Source organism: Anas platyrhynchos, chromosome 4, assembly GCF_047663525.1.
Source record: "Anas platyrhynchos isolate ZD024472 breed Pekin duck chromosome 4, IASCAAS_PekinDuck_T2T, whole genome shotgun sequence".
Taxonomy (NCBI): domain Eukaryota; kingdom Metazoa; phylum Chordata; class Aves; order Anseriformes; family Anatidae; genus Anas; species Anas platyrhynchos.
This window is the reverse complement of record NC_092590.1, coordinates 12,597,041-12,620,949: the sequence shown is the minus strand read 5'-3', so window position 1 is coordinate 12,620,949 and position 23,909 is coordinate 12,597,041. Positions and strand designations below refer to the sequence as shown.

At 38.7% G+C, this 23,909-nt stretch overlaps 1 protein-coding gene across 14 annotated transcripts in view; it reads left to right on the top strand.

Annotated features, from left to right (window-relative positions):
- Nucleotides 1-23,909, top strand: part of PDLIM5 (PDZ and LIM domain 5) — a 129,708-nt gene that overhangs the window by 32,905 nt on the left and 72,894 nt on the right. For all 14 annotated transcript variants that reach the window (XM_027455589.3, XM_038177793.2, XM_072037011.1 and 11 more), the window contains exon 3: nt 6,403-6,554. In XM_027455589.3, coding sequence (XP_027311390.1) covers nt 6,403-6,554 — 152 coding nt within the window. The remainder of the gene's footprint in view (nt 1-6,402; nt 6,555-23,909) is intronic.

The window sequence follows — 23,909 nt, the reverse complement described above, 5'->3', positions numbered from 1 at the left end:
CTCAGCTGTATAAATTTGATCTGGACTTTAAAATTGGCATGTACGTTCTTGATTTGGAAGCAAGTATTAAGGCTGGCTGGCTAATCTGTTGGCTATGTGAATAACACTGCCGTAGTAAAGGCTGCGAGGAATATGATACAGGTCTCAGTTTCCAGCGAGAGCAGAGGAAGCTCATTTGCCACAAAAAGCAGGTGCTCCCCTGACTCTTTCAGTACTTTTTATCATGCAGAAGTGGTAAGCTAGATCCCAAGGGTACCAAACCTGTCAGGAGTCCAGAGTGTAAGTGGGGTTTTTACTTTCTGACTTGCAGGGAATGAGCAAGGGGAGCAGCTTGGGCGAGCTGCCCCAGGAGGTAGGGCTGGCTGGAGCACACTACCCTATTTGAGCTCCAGGATTTGGGTGTTAGACCCTAGGGCAATATGCCGTTGTGTCTGTGGGTTGCTTTGTGCAGGGCACATGCCCTCGTGTTTTGGGGCAGGCTTGTGTGCTCCAAAATTACAGCAAGGGTTTCTTCCCTGAGCTTGCAGTGAACCACCGAAGGGGTGCTTCCTGGTGTACTTGGAGCTCTACGTGCGTTTGAGAGCATGCTGTTAAATACCGCAGCAAGGTGGTACTTTGCTCAGGTTGAGCAAGGTTAGGAATAAACAAGGGAGTAACAGGTCACGAGTGTAAATGGTAGCATCAAGTGTGTTATAGCAGGGAGATAAAGCCTCTGCGGTTGGAACATCTGCATGCAAAAGCAAAATATTTGATAAAGAGAGGTTGCCTATTTACTTAGTTTGTGGTTCTGCAAAGTTCTCCTGTAACGTTATTTCCGTATGTGGGTGTACTTTTTTTTTTTTTCCCTTTAATACTTTAATGTAGGAAGAATGCAGGCTGAAAGGGAAGCAAGAGTGGTAGTGATTAAAGGTCATTGTCTGGTTGACTTCGTTCTGATTATGCATTTTTTTCAACTGAATTGCTATAGGCAACCACACGCCAGAAATGCTTGAGGGGTAAAAATCAAGCTGGAGGGATTTCAGAGATCCCAGTGAGTTTTAAATTAGGCACAATGAATGCCATTCTGTGAGAGGGGAAATTACAGATGACATTGAAGGATGTTTGTGTCACAGGGGAGCATTATTTGCTGTTGGACTACAAAATAGTTTCTTTGGAAAAGTGGTTGTGATGCACCACCACGCGAGCCGGTTGTAGCTACAGTTGATTCGAGGCAGGCGGCGTGGGAAAGATAAAAGCTTCCATCTCTATTCAAGTAGACTTTTGTCTTATGAGTAACTGCAATCTGAGTGTCTAATTTATTACTGCATAAAAGCTAAGTAATGATATGGTCCAAAGAAGAGATTCTTGTCAAGTTTTCTTCTTAGTCATGTGAGGATAAGGAGATGGTTATATGCTAATTAGAAATGAGTTAAGCTACAAATTGCATTGATTCAGAGATAGGTGTGCATGTATGTGCACACACAATTTCCCTAGAAAGAATCTATTAAAATACCTTGTGAAAATGGAAAGTAAATGTTTTTATTTCTTTATGCTGCTTATTGCAAAGTGAAATGATAGGCTAGCTAAAATTTAGCCCAACAAAGCGGTCATATTGCAGTATGTTTTGGTCCATTTGCTTTCAAAAATCTGGGGGGTAGAACTGTGCTGGGATTGTTTCGTACTGTTGCCTTCGAAGTTCATCCTGGAACAAGAACTAGTTTATTTTTGTTTTATCTACATTTGGAATGTATTTTTGAGCAATATTTGCAGTTCTGGAATTCTGACGTTTAAAAAAAACAGCAGTAAAAAAATTGGGTTCAAATAAAACTCAAGTCTATTATTAGATGGGTGATTTTATAAGTGTTTATTAGAAAGCGTCCTGAGTGTCTCTGGATGGCACAGACTGGATTTTGGCTTTCAGCCATGAAGCTGATGGCTGCTGAGGGATGAGAAGAGGTTTGCTGCTGGGGACTGTGGGAGTGATTGGTCTCAGCAGGTGCCTGATCATGAAATGTCTCTCCTGCTTGCCTCCCTCTCTGTCTCAAAATGAGCTTCCCAGAAAATATAGACATGCAACTAAGTAGGAGGAAATGTTTTTGGTTTGGCAATTTTGTGGTTTTAGAAGTCTGCTGCGTAACATCAAAAAAAAAAAAAAAAGTAGCTGTAATTCATTCTTGATTTAAAAAAACTTTCCTCATACTGCAAGTACAGAATTAAAACAGATACATCAAGGATTTCAAGAATATTTCTGCTGCTTAGAAATTAGTTTGACTCACAGGTAGCCTGTTTTATAATTTTTAACAATGGCACCTACTTTTTTTTTTTTTTTAAGCTTCTCTATCTCTTGGATTTTTCAGGACGTGGGTGGAAAAAAAAGTGAAATCAATGGAGTTAGTTTCCACTGTGATAAGGAATATGGGGATCCTTTCTTTTATTTTTGGTTCAAATATATAAACAGCTGTACATACAATCCCCAGTATGTATATAAACTTGTTGTTTGTAATGATAGCACACAGTTAGAGAACCTAAGAAATGTCAAAACCAAGGTTCCTGGGCATAGAAATTTATCTGCAGTGGGGAAAGTGATCTAAATTATTTCAGTGTTCAAATTCCTACTGCTGTGTTCAGCGTGTGCTTATTTTAAATTATTTTTATGTATCTGTTGCTCTGATTGTATTGCTCTTTCCAGTATCTGCCATAAAACTGTGCCCTGTAGCTGTACCACTAGCTTGTTACAGCTGCTTCATGAAGCAGGGATGCTGGCCGGCACTGCCAGGGAAGACTCGTGCTGGCGATGAGATTTCCTAGAAGTACCAACCTCACCTCCCTTCATTAGTCAGATCTCTTATCCCCAAATCTGTAGGTGTTACTTGGAAGTTTTATCCGCTATATAAAGATAAGGAGATTACTGCTCTGGCATCTCTCTGCATACATGGTTCTTCAAATAACAGTCCAGTAATTTGTTAATTAAGCTGCGTTTGTGACCCTCGCTATCTATAAGGCAGATTCAGTCCCCTGCTTGCATGGCAGATCTCTCACAGACACAGCCTGAAGCTCTCCCTGCTTCCTGGGATGTGTCTGCTCTTTTTCCTATCTTCAGGACATGCTTACCAGCCATATTTTTAATGCAATTTCAGCTTGGGGTTTTGCTGAAAATTTTACACCTTTCTACCACTTGTGCATGCAGAGTTTCATTGCCAGAAGACAACAGTTTAAGAGTGACTTCTTGAAAGGCACATCATCTGGTTTCTTGTGAGTTGGCCACTAGAATTGCATAAGTAAAAAGTGAGTTTTATTTATTTGTTTTATTTTACACTTGTATGGAAGGTGTACTCCCCCCACCCCCCAATGAAAATAGTAAGAAGCCTGCTTTTGGAGTCTTGCTGCTCGAATGCTTGTAGGTTGCCTTCTCATCACTAATTACATCATATGTGGATTGTGCTCATTTGCCTATATTCTGAGAAAGCTGGATTTTATTCACTTCAGCAGTCCAACTACAAGGCATGGTGATCCTTCTGACCTTTAGCTTTTAACACCCTTACGTTCCATTCCCTTTTCCAGACATTGCTGTCAAATGTCAGTAGCAGTTTAGAGAACTGTTTATGGCCTTTTTCCCCCCGCCAAGGTTTGAGGATCTTCCCTATAAATAGCTATGTTGGTCATAGTGTTCTGTGTGCTCCTGGGGTTTCCTGACCTGGGTTTTATAGTAACTGGCTCTCTTACCTCAAAAGTTGGGTCTGAACTCCATTTTTTTTGAGGAGTTTTGGCTTTGTTGTTGAAGTCTCTTGGAAAATGATCCACCGCAGAAATTGCAACTCTGATGAATTTAGCAAGCCCAGAAGTTTTCTGAAATTAATGCATCTTCTTTTTCTGTCTGCCTTCCTTGTATGGGGTTTGCTCTGCTGCCTTCCACTTGTTAGCAAAATTCAATTTCACTTCTGGGTGAAATATTTGTGTTCACCTACCATGCTGAGGGACTAACTGCAATTTTGAATCTGACAAGATGACAAGTCTTCCTACCTTTCACTAAGATAATGTATTTGATAAAATACAATTAACACCAGGTAGAAGGATTTTTCAGGGTTTGTTTGAATTTTTGGCTGTTATTTTGAGTATTAGGCAAAAGTGTTTGTCTTCAGATGCTGTCAGATACATATCACAGCTGTCTTGTATTGTCCCTGAGTTTTTAAGGAAGACTTAACCACATCTGGTAGGCTGATGGTGTACTTTCCACAAGTCTGTTGACAGGTGACATCCTTCTCATATCACCGTTCATACACAAATACAAGAAGTCCCTTGTATTCTACGTGTCTCTAACCCTTTGCCAAGGACTGTTTTCAAGATTTAGCCTTACTTCAATTGTTCTAGAAGTGTTGTGGAGACTGATGATTGTAGTTTGTGGCTGGTCATTGTTGAAAGGGATAACTTCTTGGTGGCTACTGGATGCACTAAAAGAGAGGCTGTAGACAATGTGGATGAAAGGTTTACTTCTGCCTTCCCTGGAGAAGTCGCTTGCTATTATGTGATTTGGCCCAAGGAGAACTCCGCTTTTGGAAAACAAGATGAAGTAATTTTGTCGCTTCAGCACCTCTCTGAAGACATAGCACTTTTTTTTCAAGAAACAGACTCAGACTTGCATGCAAAAAAAAAAAAAAAAAAAAAGAGCTGTAAGGTTTTGCATGTGTAGCTTCCAAGCATAGAATCATAGACCTAAACCTCCCCTGATGCAACTTGAGGCCATTCCCTCTAGTCCTGTTACTAGTTGTCCACGAGAAGAGGCCGACCCCCAGCTCCCCACACCTTCCTTTCAGGTAGGCCTGGCAATGAAGTCTCCCCTGAGATTCGTCCAGACACAAACAACCCCAGCTCCCTCAGCTGCTCCTCATAGGACTTGTGCTCCAGGCCCTTCACCAGCTTCGTAGCCCTTCTCTGGACACGCTCCAGGGCATTGATGCCCTTCTTGCTGTGAGGGGCCCAAAGTTGAACACAGTGCTCGAGGTGTGGCCTCACCAGGGCAGAGTACAGGGGGGACGATCACCTCCCTGCTCCTGCTGGCTGCACTATTCCTGACACAGGCAAGGATGCCGTTGGCCTCCTTGGCCACCTGGGCACACTGCTGGCTCATGTTCAGGTGAGCATTGACCAGCACCCCCAGATCCTGTTCCTCTGCACAGCTTTCCAGCCACTCTTCCCCAGTCCTGTAGCACTGTATGGGGTTGTTGTGGCCAAAGTGCAGGCACCAGCACTTAGCCATTTTGAACCTCATCCCATTGGCCTCTGCCCATCCATCCAACCTGTCCAAGTCCCTCTGCAGGGCCTTCTTACCCTCCGGCAGATCAACACTTCCACCCAGTTTGGTGTTGTCTGCAAACTTACTGAGGCTGCACTCAATTCCTTGAAGAAGCAGTTACAGCGTCTTGACTGTAGGAGAGGGAACGCAACTGGAAACAAAGAGGGAATTTGCACCACACAGGACTGCTCTCTGTAGCCAGATATAAAGTGATCAACAGATTGAGGACCATGGGTATGTCAACGCATAAATCTTGCTATGTGTTGCCTTATTTTTATTTGTATTGTTGTTAATTAAACCAGTTGAATTCAAATGAAAAGATTAATTTATTGTTCAGTCAGGGTCAATAATGTGAACTTTATAAAGGTTTCTGTTGTTAAAGTGCTTCATTCAAGTGGACCAAAGGCAGCTGAGTTGAACTTCAGCAGTGACCTTGATCAAAGACACGAACTTTTCAAGAGGCCTTTCTTATTCTGTTCTGAATGTGCTGTGGGTGGCTGGGACTATAAACCCACCAAGAACAAGGCAAAACAAAGTCCTCTAACTGGCCTGTCTGCAGTGTTGAACTTTTGACTTTCTAGTATTTGCAGCTGGGGAAAAGTCAGTTTCACTACTAATGACGTCTTCCATACACATGAGCAGCCATTGACAAGTACATAAACTTTGAATAGATGGCTTACATTGAAAATCTAGTATGGAAAAAAAAATGGTTTAACCTTCCTCTCTTCTCCTCTATGAGAATTTTCTGATGTGAAGAGATAAGAAACTGAAATGTAGCGTCCAGGAAATCTTGTGTGTCAATCCCTGTGTCAGTCTCTTAGTGATTGCACAGCTGTCAGCCAGTGAAGTAGAAGTCGAGTTTGGTTTTGAAAAATGGATAATGCTGTGCAATGCTTTTCCTGTCATTCACATGAAATAAGAAATATAAATATTGCTTTACCAGAAAGAAAGATTGTAGATATACTGTAACTTCCACAGGAACATCCTCACAAAGGAGAAATGATAACTTTTTATTTTCCATTTCCCTTTTTATGAGCACCACAGTGTATAAATAATCTTTTGAGGTCCTGAATGACTTATGTTTATATTCCTTGAATACAAGTTTCTCATTTGCCATTTTCATGGTATTTCAGCTTAGTGACGGTGGAAAGGCAGCCCGAGCACACGTGGGGATTGGCGACGTGGTTCTCACCATTGATGGGATAAGTACTGACGGAATGACTCATCTAGAAGCACAAAACAAGATCAAGGCATGTACAGGCAATCTGAACATGACTCTGCAAAGGTAAGGCAGCTTTTCTCTCTCTCTCTCTTTTTTTTTTTTTTGGAAGGAGAATTAATCATCATCGTAACAGTTGTTTGGAGGATAAAAACATGTAAGTGGTTTGGCAAAGTGCATAGAGTTAAATGGCCATGATTGAAAGATACACTGCTGTAGCCTGAAATGTGTCTTGATTTATAGCATTTTAGAAAACTTATTAGTTGTTAATTACATGAATAGACAAAGACCTTTTCCAACCTTCTGTCACCTCCTCTACATTGTATGAAGTCTATTTCCTTTTCGTTTTGAATTTCAGTTTCATTAACAGTTTTTAATTAAAAAACAGGTATCACCAGACTTTTTCTCCTCTGTTCTTCCAGTTGACTGGGGACATATCTTTTTGTGTCAAGTCCTACATCGTTATTTTATTTGTAAACTTCCCATTACATCTGGCTGCCATAGTGTCATTCAGCTTCCTTTCTGAACTTCCTGCATTTGGAACAACTAATGTGTAATGTGGCAGACCAGTCCTTTTTTTTTTTTTTTTTCCCTCAAGAGTCCTGCAATAGTTTTGGTTGAGTATATCCCCATAAAATTTTTCTTGAACTATCAGTAGTGAGATTGAACTATTGCATAGGATGACTATCTGGTCACTAAACAAACAAGCACTAAAAATAATGAAACAAAATTTGAAATGTTCTTTTAAACAATTAGTTTAGGACCTCCTACTGGAGAAATTGTGGGAGGCATTAGAACACTATTAATAGAAGATCTGACCTTATTTTTGGTTAATGAGTTGATGTTGCATGTAAATGGTAACAAAATGGCAAAGTATGAAAAGCAGTTAAAGTGAAGCAAGATATAATACTCAGTGCTCCACAAAACTGAACTGTGCATTGGATTTTGATTGAGAGGAAGTGTGTTCAATTTTTTACAAGACAAAAGTGAGGTACAACACTGACCAGTTCCAGAAATTCTGTCATCTTAGTAAATAGTTGGCTTCTATATAGGTCTATTTATTTAAGCATTACTTCCCAATATATTACCTCCAGTTGAATCGCCCTACTATAGAATGATGTATTTTTTAAAAAAGTCAATTCTTGAGTTACATGGATGAAAATACTGCAGCTCAGTGTTGGAGCGAAATGTTTCTCAAAATGCTGCGGTTACTCAAAGTTGCAGCCTCCTTTTGCTAATTGCAGTTTATACTATAGAAGTTAGAGCTTGGGCCAACCTCCCCATTCCGAAATGTACTGTTTCTTGAATTTCAGCATACTGCTGTTACCATGGGACTATATTTTGGGTGAGGTTGGAAGAAGGGAGTTGGATGCTCATGTGCTGGTTAGTGGAACCGAAACAGGAAGAGCAGCAGCACAAGAAATTCCTTTAGACTCTCAAAAGTCTCCCGGGGCTAAATATTGGCTTTTATTAGAAGACTGCTATTTTTATTTAATGATGTGAGTGAGCATCTTGCATAAAAATCGGCCCCTGAAGCCATCACATAATGTGAACCATCTTTTCTTGTTATCAAAGAAAATAACAGCCGTTGTACCCTGTTTGTGCCCTCCTTCAGCAGTGCAAAGTTCTTCAGTGAGTGTTAAGTCCCATAACAGTATAATTTCACCAGTTATTACCTTTTCTGACATATTACACTGCCTTTATTGAAAGGAACGCCCCTCTCAGAGTGCAAAAATAAGAGATGACATGGCTGTAGGTCTGATTAATGTCTAGTTCTCCAGGGTGGTGGTGGTTGTTTCCAGCTCTACATGACATGTAGTTAGGTAGTTGTTTGAGCACTTTCCTTTCTGAGAGGATACAGTTTCAGCCTTGCTTGTTGTTTCTTGTTTTGTCTGTTGTCCTTCCGTACTTTGGTCCTAGCTGCCCTTAATAGGGGATTCCTTTTGCTCAGCCTCTGAAGAAAGGAATGTCTTGTGGCGTGGCTCATGCCTGAGGCATCTTCTCCAGTGAAACTTGTAAAGTTGGCATTAAGAGATTCTTGATGAAACAAAGGTATTATACCAGCTCATCAGAAGAATCATGCATCATGTCGAGTGTGTCATTTGCTTTTCGGGTTCTCAACAAGGCAAGCAGGTCATTTGGAAATGCACTCTCCAGGATCCTACTGAGTCACCCCTGCAGGTAACCATCAGTGTAGGGGTTTGACCCACTTTCTCCCACCATTGTAAACTGATGGGCAGGGCTAATATCAGATATCAGAAAGGAATAGCAGGTGTGTCCCATTCAGGCAGTAACTTGTCTGATTGGGTGCAGAGATGACTGCTCTGTGGTTTGAAAATCGAATTAGTCATGAGTTTAGCCCAGTCCCCTCCTGTTCTCACCCTTCCTACCCTGCCTAGGAAGTGACTCACCGGCGTCTGCTACCTGACGGCTGAAGGCTAAGCTGGGTTCAGACTAGCAAAGATCAAAGAAATAGCCTCAGCTCCCAGCATCTGGGGGTGGGACAGATGTCCTGTCTCGCGGCTGTGCTGCGCTCCCATGGGCTCAGCTGATTCTAATTCTGCCTGGATCCCATGAAACCAAAGCCATGGGCAGTGCACTCCTGGCTCCCCTGCCTGTGAAAGATTTGCTTTGATGGATTATTTATTTTTTTTAAACTGGAAGAGAGTGCTTTGGGAAGCTGGGTTGGCTCACGCTGTCTGCAGATACTGGTTGCCCATGGGAAGAATGACTTGAGGGTATAAACAGGGTGGCGAGATAAGACATTTTAATATTGAGAGATTTCCATAATAGTATTCTTCTGTTGCTGTCTCTTCTCTCAAAACAAAACAAAACCAAATAAAGTATTTTGAGCCATTATTGCTCCCATGAAAAATTAAAGAGAAGATACTGTCAATGTGAAAACAGTGTTGGTGCCATAAATGGAAATAGAAAATCTTTTTTTACGTATTTTTTTTTTTTAAACACTTGAGCTTTTGTATACTTCTACATAGGCTACTGATTGCTTGAGCTATCATATAAGAATGCTGAGGTTAGTCCTAAAAACATGTAAAAAATTTCTAGACGGTGTTCCTAGTTTTCTGCTGTTTTAAACAAAAGCAGAGGTCAGTTGGTCAGTGCGTTACTTTGGGGACCAAGAAAACTGGAAGGTTGTTATGGCTTGAGCTAATGGCTTTTGTAGTGTGAGCATGTCCATGCACTGTTTTATGAAAGATGTGAAAGAACTCTGGTGAAGGCAGTCATAAGAACCAAAATGTGTTTCCATTTGGCACATTTCTGGTGGTAACGATAACCTTTGTTCAAGATAAATGGTAAGAAGTACTGTATACTCATCTATGGATGCTGCTTTACCCATGATTGGTTATAATTTGACAGAGTTTCGTGTACTCTTGAGCATGTGGAAGTGAATGTGGTCATACAGACTTTAGCGTGATATGAAAATAATTGCGACATGAGGAAAAATTGCTGGGTACATGACCTGCCTCACCATGGAACTGGTTGTGCAGCTTGCTTGGGAGAGAATAATTAAAATCATCAGAGCAATTGTTAGTTGTAAATAAAATTTATTTTATATAGTTACAGCTTTTATATCTATATATATAGTTACATATATACACATATATACTACTATATATATTATATATGTATATATATACTATATGTATATATACATAGTATATATACTACTTCATGAATATATGTGCCAAAAAAAAACAGAAACAAGTCCTTATGACCAATTTCCATATTATAGATATTTTAACTTGTTACAACTTTGTACTGCTGATCAGGTTTTCGCTTGACTTCACCTGTTCCTTATGCAAAATGAAAATAAATAAATAAATAAATAAAATGAAGAGAAAGAAATTAAGGTGCAAGAAGTAGTTAGCCCGGCAGGCGTATTTAAAGCAATGCCTTCAGAAGCTTTGGTTACAGCTTGAAAGGCGTATGTTTATAGAGGCAGATGTTCATGTACCTCTTGTGAAAGACCAATTTAGATGTTTTGTAACTGTAAATGAATGTTAGCGTAATATTTGAAGGGAGAATAAAAGCTTCCTTTCTTCATGTGTAAGGCAATATCACATACTGTTTTATATAAATATTCTGTCTTTGCCACTGGAAAGAACTGGAATTAGAGCTGTCATAATTGAAAGCCCACTTTTCTTGGAGATTGTTTAAATACAAACAAAATTGTAGTTGACAGCTGTGTACAGCACTAGGTGCCTAATATTTCCACGTGGTGGGAACTATTTTCAGGTAGTTGTCTTTAAAATTGATTAGTTCTGGACATAACTCTTCCTGGTTAATATGAAGGTTATCATTTTAGTTCAAAATTTTTTTCAATATATTTTGTGGATGTTATTTGTTCATTTTTCTTACTAGATATGGCTTAAAAACAAGGGGGTGTATTTTCTTATTTTCTTTTCCCTTTTATAACAGGTGATTTTAGCTTTTCCTTGCTTTTTGCACCCCAATATTTTATTTTTCTGTTGAAGCCCTTCTGTCGATCTCATGAGGACAGATGGAAAACAAATGCTTTTTGGTTATATATTCGTCTTCAGTATTTATCAAGGACTAAGAGCCATCACCTATTTAAAATATTGTTTTGAAGGATTGTTTCTCCAGACTTCTGCCTTAATGATTCTTTGGAATTGAGAATGATAATTATTGTGTATTTCTACTCTTCCATGGGAGCATGATACCCATGAAAATTCTGGAAACAGTGGCAATCGGCACCGCAGGGATTAAGAAAAAACAAACAAACAAAAAATAGAGAAAACCTGGAAAAGTGGTGGTATGTTTTTTTCTTTGTTTGATTGTTTTTTTTTTTTTATAATATGGAACTTCTCTAATTCATAAAATTCTCTAATTCATCTCTCCCTAAGAATTTAGCCCTTTAGGACATAAGGCACTGGGATCATTTGGCTTGAGAAGAGAAAGGAGGGGGGGTTTCTTGAGGTTATTTAACGCTCTCTCACTATATTGCAGTGCTTCAGAAGTCTTTTTTTGGGTTCTGTATCTCAGCCGTGAACAGTTACTTTAACGCTTCTTCCGCCTCTGCAACAGTTGACTTCACGGATTGCAAATGAACATGGGTGTTGCAATGCAATCAATGCCTATGTGTTTTTGTCTTGGTTTTGTCCAAGAGTCTCTTGTGAGGCTAGAGCCTGCTGGGCAATTGTGATGTCCATGTTGGTAGGACAAATTCAGAGCCAAAGTTCAGATGAGCCTTAAGGCTGGGTTCTACAAATTACTAAGCCCACATATTTGAAACAGTGACATTTATTTTACCTTCTCTCCTGAGTATGAAATCTTTATCACAGTATTCTCCCTCATCTTTTCAGGTTTTCTTTCAGGAAATACAAAGTCTAGACTTCCAGCTTAAGAACATCTGAAATTCTCATGGTTTACGGTGGGGTAATAAGGAAAAACTGTTATAGATAATTTGATTTCTGTTTTGTAAGTTCGCTTTTCAACTTAGCCATTTCAGAAAGGGTTGTCTGCAGTAAGACTAGCTCTGTATGTTTTTTACTCACTATTTTTATTGTTCCCAGTCTTGCTTTTAATAAAAAACAATGAAATGATATTACCATTTATTTTGTCAAGAATCCTGATACACTAGGGAAATGCACAGGAAGAAGAGCTTTTTACTGTGAGTAATGTGTATTCTGACAAATTATACGGACAAAATGTATAGTCTCATTTCCATCTTGAAAACAGGGAAGCGAGACAATTTGATATAGACTAAGTTTTAAGAACCTTTTCAGTGCTTTGTTCCTTAGGTGTCAAAATATTCTGCTAATGTAGCCTGGCTGTAAACTGTTTTGTCTCACAAAAATAAAAATCAGTAGTGCAGGAAATGGTACCACTGATCAAAAGAGCCAGGAGTAGCTGTTGTTACAGGAATCAGAAGACCTAAAGGTTAAAAGTTTAAATAGTCTCCATGGAAAGGTGAGAAAACAGTATAACAACTAAATAAAATGTCAGGAGAGGTTCTTATAATAAAAATAAAATCATAATTAAACAATGAAGTAAATTAAAAAAGAATCACTAGAATAATAGAAGTATAGGAAGGATTTCAAATTACTAACAACATAAGTTTCACTTTAGGTGATGGTTAAGACTTGTACTTAAGGTTTATGAGTCATGGGTTGCTTGGGGTGGATATTTTGTTTCCATAAACCATATAAGGATAAACTTATAAGAAAGCTATGATAAGAATGCATTAGGAAGTCTTATTTTTCTCCCACTTTGGTTTACTAGTCATCATTGTTTCCCTTACATAGGCATTTTCATTTTATTTTTTTTTCTTCAGTTATTTGCTTTTTTAGCATATAAAATAAGATTGTATTTCCTGTGCTAGTTGAATATATGCACTAAATTTGTTTAAAAGATCACGACGTGAGTCTTTTTTTTTTCTTCTAAATTTGACAATATGTTTTTGCTGGAATTCTTTCTGTAATAGTTCTTGCATTACTCCTGTTTCAAGGATGTCTAAACTGAGTGTTGGCTAATTAAGGAAATAAGCACTGATATCCCTTCTGAAAATGAGCTGAGACATGGGAAAAAAAAAAAAAAAAAACAAAAAAACTTGATAGAGATCATATGGGTATGAGTATGGAAATAACTATACATTTGTTGTTTAGCTGCAAGTCAAAAACTTTGGGAACTTATTCCTCAATCCTAGATTGTTGCCCTCAATCAATAATACTAGTTTTGAATAATTATGCCTGAAAATAAACTGGCTGAAAAATAGTGGTTCCCAGACAGAGGTTTGCTCTTATTATTCTTATATGTCGCTAGGCTTGGAGACAATGGTTGTTCAGGTAGCTTGCTCAGAAGAGCTGCTTATAATGTTGTGGAACTTCAAGCATTCCTGTTGAAATTTGTTATTGACCAGAGACTTTTCTAGAAGTTTTACTAGAAAGTAAATGCCATTTACTAAATGATGAGGAACTTGAAGTTTTAAAGACTTGGTGTATTAAAGATATCTGTCTGGAAAGCCAGTCCAGGCTGTACATCTTGGGAAATTGATATAGATGTGTTTGGTAAAGCTTTGTTACTTAAAAAACTGTGGCTCTTCTAGGCCAGACTGGGTTGAGGACATTGGGTTTGCAAAGCCTGAGGCATGCGTGGCTGTGAGGGTGGACATGCAGCAGCCTGTGACAAGAAAAAAGGTGTTGGTGTGACTGTAAAGAGGGGCATGAGACAGGTTTGGAAAGTCAGGGGGAGAAGTGAAGGGCATCCAGAGAGGGAAAGAGGTGAAGCAGATTGGAAAAGTATGAGAGGACTGGGGTGGGAGGAAGCCAGATGGGTAACAGAGAAGGGCGTGAGTGGGCTGCCATCCACATCTGGAGCTGTCAACAGAAAGATGTCAAGCTCTCGGCTGAAGTATTTCTTATTTTAAAGAAGAAAATAAGAGCAGTTATATAAGCTTTCAGTAGTCTGTAAGCTCAGAACAGTTGTGGTTTGTGGAATGAATTAACTGGCTTAACGATGCAGGTAGGGATCTGTCTTGCTCAGCATATTAAAATTCCTGAGTCTTTTTGGTTTTGTTTCATCTTATTGTTTTGATGGAATTGGAAGCACCTTTCCATGCAAAGAAGTGTTCAGGTTACAAAGCCAGGTATTTAGAAATAGGAAAACTTGGTAATAGAAGAGCCTCCATTAAAAACAAAAACATATCACTTATGGCTGCGGGAGAGAGCCTGCATGACCAGGCAGGAAAAGCAATAAGGCAAAGCAGAATAAAACATCCCTCTGAGCATATTGAGTAAAACCGTCTGGTGACTGTTGTGTAGTCCATCTCCTGGTTTCCAAATTCTCTATTCCAGCAGCACAGAATTCATCTGATTTCAGAAATCTGAAAATACTTCACGACTCTGACTGTCCGTGAGCCAGCAATGGGCCCCTGTGGTATCCTGAGCTTCATTAAGAAGAGTGTTTCCAGCAGGTTGAGAGAGGTAACCCCGTCCATCTCCTCAGCCCTGGTGAGGCCTCACCTGGAGTACCATGTCTAGTTCTGGGCTGCCCAGTACAAGAGGGATGTGAGTCTCTTGGTGAGATCCAAGTGGAGGGTTACTAAGATAGCGGACGGGAGCATCTGTCATACAAGGAGAGGCTAAGAGGGCTGGGCCTGTATAGTTTGGAGAAGATAAGACTGAGAGGGGATCTTATCAATGTGTATAAGTATCTGAAGGGAGGGTATCAAAAGGATGGAGCCAGACTCTTTTCAGTGGTGCCTCGTGACAGAACCAGAGACAACGGGCACAAACTGAAGCACAGGAAGTTCCATGTAAATTTGAGAGGGCACTGCTTTACTGTGAGGGTGACAGAGCACTGGAACAAGTTGTCTGGAGAGGCTGCGGAGTCTCCTCCTCTGGTGATATTCAAAACTCACCTGGATGTCATCCTGTGCAATGTGCTCTAGGTGATCCTGCTCTGCAGGGAGGTTGCAGGAGAAACACTGCTGTGCAAGGTACAGCCACCAGGTGCTGGTTAGGAAGCCACTTTTAACTTAGAAATTTGCAGAATATGTTTTTGAGCCTGTTTCTTTGAAGGAAATACTATGAGCTCTGTGCAGGCTCCTAAAGTTCTTGTCAGCTTCGTAAAGACCAACATCAAGGCTTGGACGTGAGGCACTGCTGGTCTGGAGCCTGGTGGTTTTCACACCTCCCTCAGCTCTGCTGGTCATGTTTTGTTGAAGACTTCCTTCTCCTCTCAAAGCAAGGACTGTTGCCTTCCCTCACCGCATCTGAGGCTGCGGCTATTGCTGTGTGGCTGAGGTGATAGCTGACCTGAAGGCTTGAAGGCTCATATGTTTACATCTTAACAGGAGCTTCTCTGAAGCTGAAAGGGTTTTGCGTGTGGCCTTTTCTGCAGTATGTTGCAGTGCAAGCAACCCAGTCACCCTAGGGCCTTATGTTTTCATCTGGTTTCGAAATTAAGCAGTGTTGGGCAGAAGACTGTGGGAAGAATTCAAAGCTAATGGAGACTCTGGTTTCTTCTTTGCATGCAGAGGTGTCTTGGTCTGTAAATGTTTGCACTTCTTGTTTATTGGAGCCAAGGTAGAAAGTTTTTGCTCCTTGTTCGGCAGCTGAACAGGTTTTGCTGGCTAAGCCATGCCTTTGGAAAGTCTGCCCACAAACTAAATAAATGGAAGGGTTCATCTCTTGCTTCCAGCTGGAATTCAAAACCTTTTGTTGTGCGCAGCATTTTGCTGCACGTCAACTAGCAATTAGATGAACCACAAAACATTCTGCAACTAAATGAACCTAACTAAAGAGTTGCCTTGAAGATCAAAGGAAAGTTGCTGGGATGGAAATGGAAGATTGCAGGGTAAAAATGGAGTTCAGTGGTTTCTGTTTTTCTGGGGGGTAGTCCTTACACATCTGCCAGAAAAATGGGTGGGAGTGAGGGCTAGCTAAGTGATAGTAGCATTCCACATGGTGGGTACCTTAGGGCCTTGTTGGGGATTGGTAGGGCTGCAACGAATAAGAATTTGTAAAGGTGTTTCAGTAACACAGGAGCATAAATACATAGTGTACATAGTAAATTTATAGTGGAGAATGCCAGTTACCGTGGGCAAATCATTATTTACTGAGCGTCAAAATGTTTCCTTCAACTTTAAGTTTAAAGACTTTTTTTTTTTCTGTATATAAATTTATACAGTTGTGTGTAACCAAAATTATAGTAAAAAATAAAATAAAATATATATATTTCCCCCCTACCATATCATTAATACAAATGCAGGAAAAGCCTGGTTATAGAGAGCACTTAAAAAAAAGAAAAAAAGAAAGAAAAAAAAAAACAAGAGTCAAAGAAAATGAAGTAAAGCCCTGGAATTAAATATTTATTTCAGTGAAGAATGAAGAGGAAGTATGCAATGTCTTTAATGTCTTTTTTTTTCTTTTTTCCCCTTTCTTCTCCTGGTTTGTTTGCCCCCAGGGAAATGAAAAGGTCACCTTTAGCTTGTAACAATTTAAGCATATTTACCTTTGTGCTTTATGTTTTATATCTATGTACTGCTGTGGGCTGAACCACAGTTCAGTCAGATTAGGAGTTGATTTCAAAATCCCACCCTCATTGACAGGAAAATAAGGAGGTCGTCATGAACTCTCGCAAACTGAGAGCCCATAAACACAGTTCAGGATACCTGTCCTCATATTCTGAGTCCTTAATGGAATAAGCACTAGCCGGTTGCAAAACCCTTGGGGGGATAGCTCAGATTTTATGATCCACAGAGGTTTATGAGCAGCCAGGTTGGAAATTTTGCAAGTCTTGTGTAATCTGAGAATCCTTTGCTGAAAACAAAGGGAGAAAGTGGTGGATTCTCTGTCTGCAAGGGATCAAGTCATAACTAAAGGGCCTTAACCAGTATTCTTGCTTTGTGCTTTAACTAGTGGGAAATGTCTATACCTTTGCTTTGTACAGGTCGTCACATAGCACAACAAATCTGACAAATATGGTTAAATCTAGTGCCAAAATGTATCCTTTATTTAATTTGCTGTTTTCATTAAAAAAAAGTTGTTTTCAGACAGGGAAGTAAGATTTTTTTTTTTAAGTGATGTGATTTTGCTGAAAGACTTACTGTAAGATCAGAAATCATGCATAGTCTCTCCAATATGTCAGAGAATAGAATAAATGTTTACCACTTGTTATTATATAAACTGTCTTCTTTAATTCCTATGTTTAAGATGAATAGGGTAATAGTTGCCTTCTGAAATAGTTCCACTAAATGTTTGGGGATTAAATTACTCTGATGTACAATGATATGAGACCTTTTAAAACAAAGACTCAACTGTTAAAATAAAAATAATACAGTGAAAAGGATTATGCAAGTTTTAAAAGCAGTTTTACACAAGCAAAACATTAAAAAGTTCCTGTACATCAAAACATCAAGCCAAAAGTATTAATATAAAAGTCTATTTTCTCTCTATTTTAAAACTAAACTCTACTTTAAAACTAAAACTATTAGCTGTACTCCAGCTGAGATATGACGATTGATTTCTGTCTGTGAAGACAGGATCAAAGATACTTTATTCAAATATATTTTATCTGAAGCTGTGTAATTACTTGGAAATACATGGAAGTTAGAGCATCTCATTCGATGTCAGCACGTGCATTCTTCCAGAAAGTGAAGAAGCAGACTTGAGGGGTTATCCTTGTGGACAGCAGGGAATTGTCTAATGTACTCTGCGTGGTTAAATTTCTATTTTGTGCTGTAAGCAGTAAACTAATGTTTGCAAGCTGAAATTTAATACACAAGATCTAGGCTGATTGATGTGGTAACTAGCATTACAAAGAGCCTGACCATTGCCTAATAGTAATCTTCAGACTGCAAACTCCTCGATACAGTTTTGCTTGCCTGTTAAGTCGATCAACCTCACTTTCCAAGCAGTCTTTAATAGCAACAACTCTTCTAATTGGTAGATTGAATGAGTTTCCAAGCATTACATATGTGTAGGAAAACAGGAATAAAACTAAGCTAATCTTCAATTTGGATCTCTAATAAATCTCTTACTACAAGAGTTCGTTTTGCTGACTGTTGATAACTGTGCGATATGCTATAAAGCTTCTATTTAATAGGTAGATGTGGCAACTTCCTGCATAAGGGTGAAGCATGTGCCCTCAGCTGACAATGCAATACCAGCTTAGCCTTTCCTAGTCATCGTTTCCCAAATTTTCAAGATTTGCAGTGGCTGCAGACGTTTGCTCTGGGTGATTTTTAGTTTTTGTTATCACCTCTCCTTGCACAGCATAGAAGAGTGAAAGGAACATGCATCCCTGGGGGCTTCAGGTGGAAGTGAGGAGCTGGATATATTTTTCAGAAAAATGCAGAAACTAAAATATTGAATTCTTCCTATCTTCCAATTTTGACTGTTAATATGTGATGGCATTTGTTCTTAATGTAGCTTCCTAGTTTGGTCCTACTTTTTAGTTCCTCTCTAGAAAAGGTTCACAGCTGTATTTCAGGATGGTAACTTTTCCTCCCATGTATAAATAATCCTGAATATGATGTGTTTTGTTTTGTTTTTTTTTCTTTAATGAGTTACAGCAAGCCATCAGAAAAGTACTATTTTTATGATTTTGTTATATTTTGTTTTATTTGAAGTGATAGTCATCAAGTATTACTGTTCAGGAGACCGTTAACACAATTCTGGCTTTCATTTCCTAATTTTGTAACGGACTTCCACAGTTTTCACGGTGATGGCCAATAAAGCTTCATAAACACTGCAGCACAATTTAGCAGAACCTTTGTTTCTTTAGTAATATTATCTGCTGTGTGAGACAACTAATTGCAAATTTACATCTAATTACAACTTTATTTAAAATGGATTATTTGCAAAATACATTTTCCGTAAGTGATCTTGATATTTCAGATGTTGTTTTTATTTGTCGGAGTGGATTTAGTGATTAAACATAGTTTTAAATGCATGCTTTCTAGTACCACTTTTGGATTTGCTGAAGGCTTGGTTTGGCTTCAGTGTTTTATTTCCTAAAATTAGAAGGTTCCTCTTTTTCTTCTGCAGATAATCTTTATCTACTGTTTGCAGAGTAAAATCTGAATTTTCTTGGTAACTGTTGAGGTTCTGAGAACTTCAGTGGACGGTATTACATAAATTATCATGATGACCAGCACCATACAGTTTAATTCCTTGTGGACTAAAGTGTCTGTGTTCTCCCTCCAGATGTTTTCTTGTTGCCAAGATCCTACTAGGCAAATACTTATGATTAAATTTGTTCCAACCTTTCAGTGATAACATTATTCTGCTTTGAACTGCTAAATAATATGTGGATTTTAGAGGGCGCACAGGTTCCACTTCCCAAAGAGGTTTTTCCTATGAGAAAATATGCAAAGAAAACTGTGCTCTTGGAAGCTCTGGTGCAAAATAGTCTGCAAAGTTTCATTGCCCTGTAAAATAGCCCTTTGATTTGCATCTCTTAATGCTGCTGTTACTTCAGTGTTAGAAGTAAAATTGAGCTTTGCTTGTAACTTGAATAAGAAAGCTGTGCACATGGTTTTATGTCCCACCACTGCCTCACATTTTCCAATAGGACGTGTTTTGGCCTGACACTGAATAGGACATGTTTCAGTGGACGTGTTCTGGTCTGAATGGTAAGCCTGAACAATCATAGAACTGAAAAATGGCAGGGAGGGCTTTGTCTGAAAGAGGAGTGTGCTGGATCAGTGAACCTGTTCGTCTGGTATCCAGACCCGTTCTGGCTGGTATCTGATGATTCAGCTGAGAAGGGGGGGGTGAGAAGTAAACCCCACTGAGAAGGATGGCTTTGTAACCTCTGCGTGGTGAAAACCTGGGTGCTTACACAAGAGATGTGGGTTTGATTATCATAAACATTTGTAACTAACAATTAAATTGGGGTCTTATGGGTGTTGGCTCTTGTATCTGCCAATGTAACTCTCATCCCAGGCAGGCTGACAGCATCAAGGTGATTGTGCTGTGTGCAAATGGAAACTATGTTCTCACATTGATTTTTTTTTCCTTTAATTGTTTTTTCCTCTAGCTTTGAGCACAATGTATCTCTTCTTTCACTTAACACATGGTGAGTTTGCCAGGAAGAAAATGTAAATCTTTATCCACTTCTGTACACCTTTTCTGCTTTTGGCAAGGTCTCCAGCTGCTCTGAGTCTTTGTCAACTTTGTCATTCAAGACCTGTGCTAGGAAGTGCCGAGGATTCTAACCCTCACCCTTCAGTTCAGTCACTGCTAAATACTTATTCCCCCCAGAAAATAAATAAAAAAAAAAAGCATGTTGTCTTTGCAATAGCTCACATGCACATTATTTCATTCATGGAGATGCAGCAACTTCTGGTTTTGACAGGGCTTTGGAACCTAACTGGGGCAGAGCCTCACAGGACGTGCTTTCCTCCTGACCTCTTGCTCTTTTTTGGTTGAGCTCTTCAGTGTTTGAGCCTCTGCTCAAAAAGTGCTTGGAGCAAAAAAATTCCCTTCCTTCTTGTGATGAATAAGGTGTCTTGAGAAGATGCTACCTAATCTTTATAAAGGTTTTGAACTGTCCTTTTAACCTGCTGTATTTGCTTTGTGTTTGCTCTACAACCCTCCTCTGTCCTGCACACGACCTGACACTGCTGGCCGCTGCTGGAATTGTCAGATATTTGTCCTCCCCAGGCCCAAGGCAACTAATCAGTCCAAGGGGAGCATCTGATGCTGCCTCTGCAAAAATATAAGATGGCAAAGACTTGCCCTCGAATCTGATCCATGAAAGTTTAAAAACAAAAATGGTAGCAAAAAATGACATGGAGGAGAAAGCAAACAAACAAACAACTTGCAAATATTTCACGAACGCTTCAGGTAGTAATTGTCCTGCTGAAAAATTGGGACTAATTTACTCACTTGTCTTAGACATTCAAAAAAGCACTTGCCTGGCTATGGTGGAGTTGTGTCCCTGTGAACCAGAACTGAACTTTTTGTTTTTTTTTAACTTAATGATATCTACTTCTCTTATAAACTAAGTAAATGGTTCTTATTCTTGTTTACATGTATTTTCTCAGCTTAGTTTAACTGAGCTTGATGTGAGCAAAGTGTTTGGTGCATACTTTGTAAATTGTTGGAGAAAGTTTAGGTCTTAGTTTTTTTTTAACAGTATTCTTGCGTAAACTGAGTATAATCTATCATTAAATGCAATTTACAAATGATTTCAATCTCTGTCACATTTAAATTCACAACAGATTTATATGCTTTCACATTTTTGGGTCTTCAGTATTCCCCTGAATGCCTTAGAACTTCTAAGCTTATAATGTCAACTGAGAATTTTTCTCCCACAGTTTTGACAAGCTTTGGTGTCCTAACTTTCCTAATTCTTATTAACATGATATTAAAATACCACTGAAAAGATTAATTTATTTTTTAAAAAATGAAGATTTGAGAAGTTAGTTTTACGCAGTGGCTGAGCAGAAATCTTACAAAAAAAAAAACCTAGTGAAATTTAAGAGTCTGGAAGCCATTGTCTTGAAACAAACACACAGAATTTATAGAGAATCTGTCAGCAGGTGAGATGCTTTCTAAGCTGACGTTTGATGTTGCTTTTGGATAATTAAGTTTTCAGGGGGTAATTAAATGGGATATCTGAGAGGCAGTTGTTTTGAAAGGCTTGCTTTGTTGCTAATCTGTTTGCTACATTCAAGCTATGACTGCTGCTTTACTAAGCCGTATGTTTCAACAGAAAAGAAAGAGCTATGGAAAAAGTTTGAGCTTCAGCAGAGGGGACTTTTAGCATTTGCTTTTGGTAGGAAAACAACCAAAACCAGGCTAGCTAGTCTATTGACTGTATAGCATCCCCTAGAATTCCTAAGTATCTATGCAAAAAAAAAAAAAAGGAATGTGTAGTACATTCCTAAAATGCATTATAGATTTTAGAAAGCCAAAATTGTAATGAGCACAGTGACTTCAGAGCTAACTAATGCTTCTCAATTACTAACAGATTATTTTTCCTTTACATACAAAGCCACTCTGCCAGAGCAGACTATAAGTTTCATTGACACATGGAGTCACTAAAATACACATACTGTGCTAAGCATAATATATATCAGTTTTTGTGAAAACAAAAATGTGTAATATTTTCCATTCAAGGCTTCTCAAGTACTGAAATTCATAACTGTGCCTGCTATTGATAGTGATCTTGGAGTCCCTTGGCCAGAAGTGTTGCCAGTTATCTCCTTTCCAAGTTTTGGAAGGAAGGTAGGAGCTCAAGTCAGTCATTATCCACCAAGTCTTATTAACTCATAAACCACCACCACATTCAGGTGATAATGAAGTGAGTGCTGGGACAAATGTTTTTTCTTTTTTTTTTTTTTATTTTTCATTTTTTAAACCATCTCTTGGAACTGCCTAAAAAGCAGCAACGTGAATAACATAATTATAAAGTATTTTTGTAGGATTTTTATACCAATTACACTTTTTGAAGTGGCTGTAGGGGGCTATTTTGGAGCAGTGAGCTTCTAGTGTGATTTCGAGCAAGTTGGGTAAGGGCAGATTGAAGTTCCCCCTCAAAAAATGGGGAACAAAAGGAGATGGGACAATATCAGGTTTCAGCACAACTCAAGTAAACAACACAGTGGTTTAAAAAAAAAAAATCAGAAAAAAAATCTTTATCAGTTCTCGGTTACCATATTAGGAAGTGTTTTTGGCAGGAAATGTTGGAGAGAAGAGATTTAGATGTCTCACATAACTGAAGATTGTTTCCTGCATTTCCTATCCACCTTTCTGAAAAGCTGACAGAGTTTTTTTGGTTGGTTGGGAACTTTTTTAGGATCCAGGTAAATTTCAGACTTAATATTTCAAACTAAGGAATAAAATCTATAGGTCACTTTGCTGTGTTTTTAAACAAGTGCTCCCTGCTTACATTTGCTAAATATTTTAATGACAGACAATGTAGCTGTTGCAGATAGTTTAAAAACAACAATACTACAACAAAGACCAAAACAAACAAACAAAACCAAATGACAACAAAACAGACAAAAAACCACTCTGCAGATTGTTTTATACACAGAGGTGAGGAAAGTAGAATGTCAATGCTAAAATTAATACTATATCAAATCAATATTATCGTTGATTATTAAAAAAAAATAATGGAGAAATACATCTAATGTCCTCGTAAGGTGGTACTAATCTGGTAGATCTATTTTGTCATGGAGGATGGATTCCTACTTTAGAGGTGTTTCTTTATTTTCATATTAGGAATAACAAAAACACTTTGAAGTAAAATACTGTTATTAAGTTCAGAATTTCTCCTGAGATAGGAGAAAGTTATTTGTTTAATGAGAAGGATTTCATCTGGTGTTATTTGGTGTTATTATCCAAATAATAATGCAGCCTGAGGCACTTAGCATCCTTCCTGGAGCAAGATAATACCTTGCAGGGCTCGACCTGAACTGTTTCTGCCATATTTAGCAGACAACACCCAACTTTGCTCAAGATCTGAATAAAGGACACTGTGAAGCTGTTCCTTTTGTTTCCCTCTTTTTTCTTTTTCTTTTTTTTTTTTTTTTTTAAAGGTGGAGAAGGTTGTAGATTTTTGTAAGTCTCTGGCAGAAGATGTAATTTCAGGGACTATTTTTATTTTAAAGCTATGCCTTCAATTTTGATCATGGATATTTTTCTTGGCTGAGATGTGTTTTTTCTTTTTTTTTTTTTTTTTTTTTTTTCCCACAATACTTTAGCAAGAGAGAATGTCTCCTTGTTAGGATGAGATACCATGAATAGCTGCACACTGGGTGAGGCCAAAAGGAAGTATGGGGGTGAGCTGCAGCAACTGCAGACATTAGATATTTACTCTTCCCTACCCTATTCATTGTATAATTCACCCAAATGATTTAGTTCTTAAAAAATGCAAAGAATTCATCTAATCCTTCTTGTGATGCACCAAGTTCCTGCTGTTTGC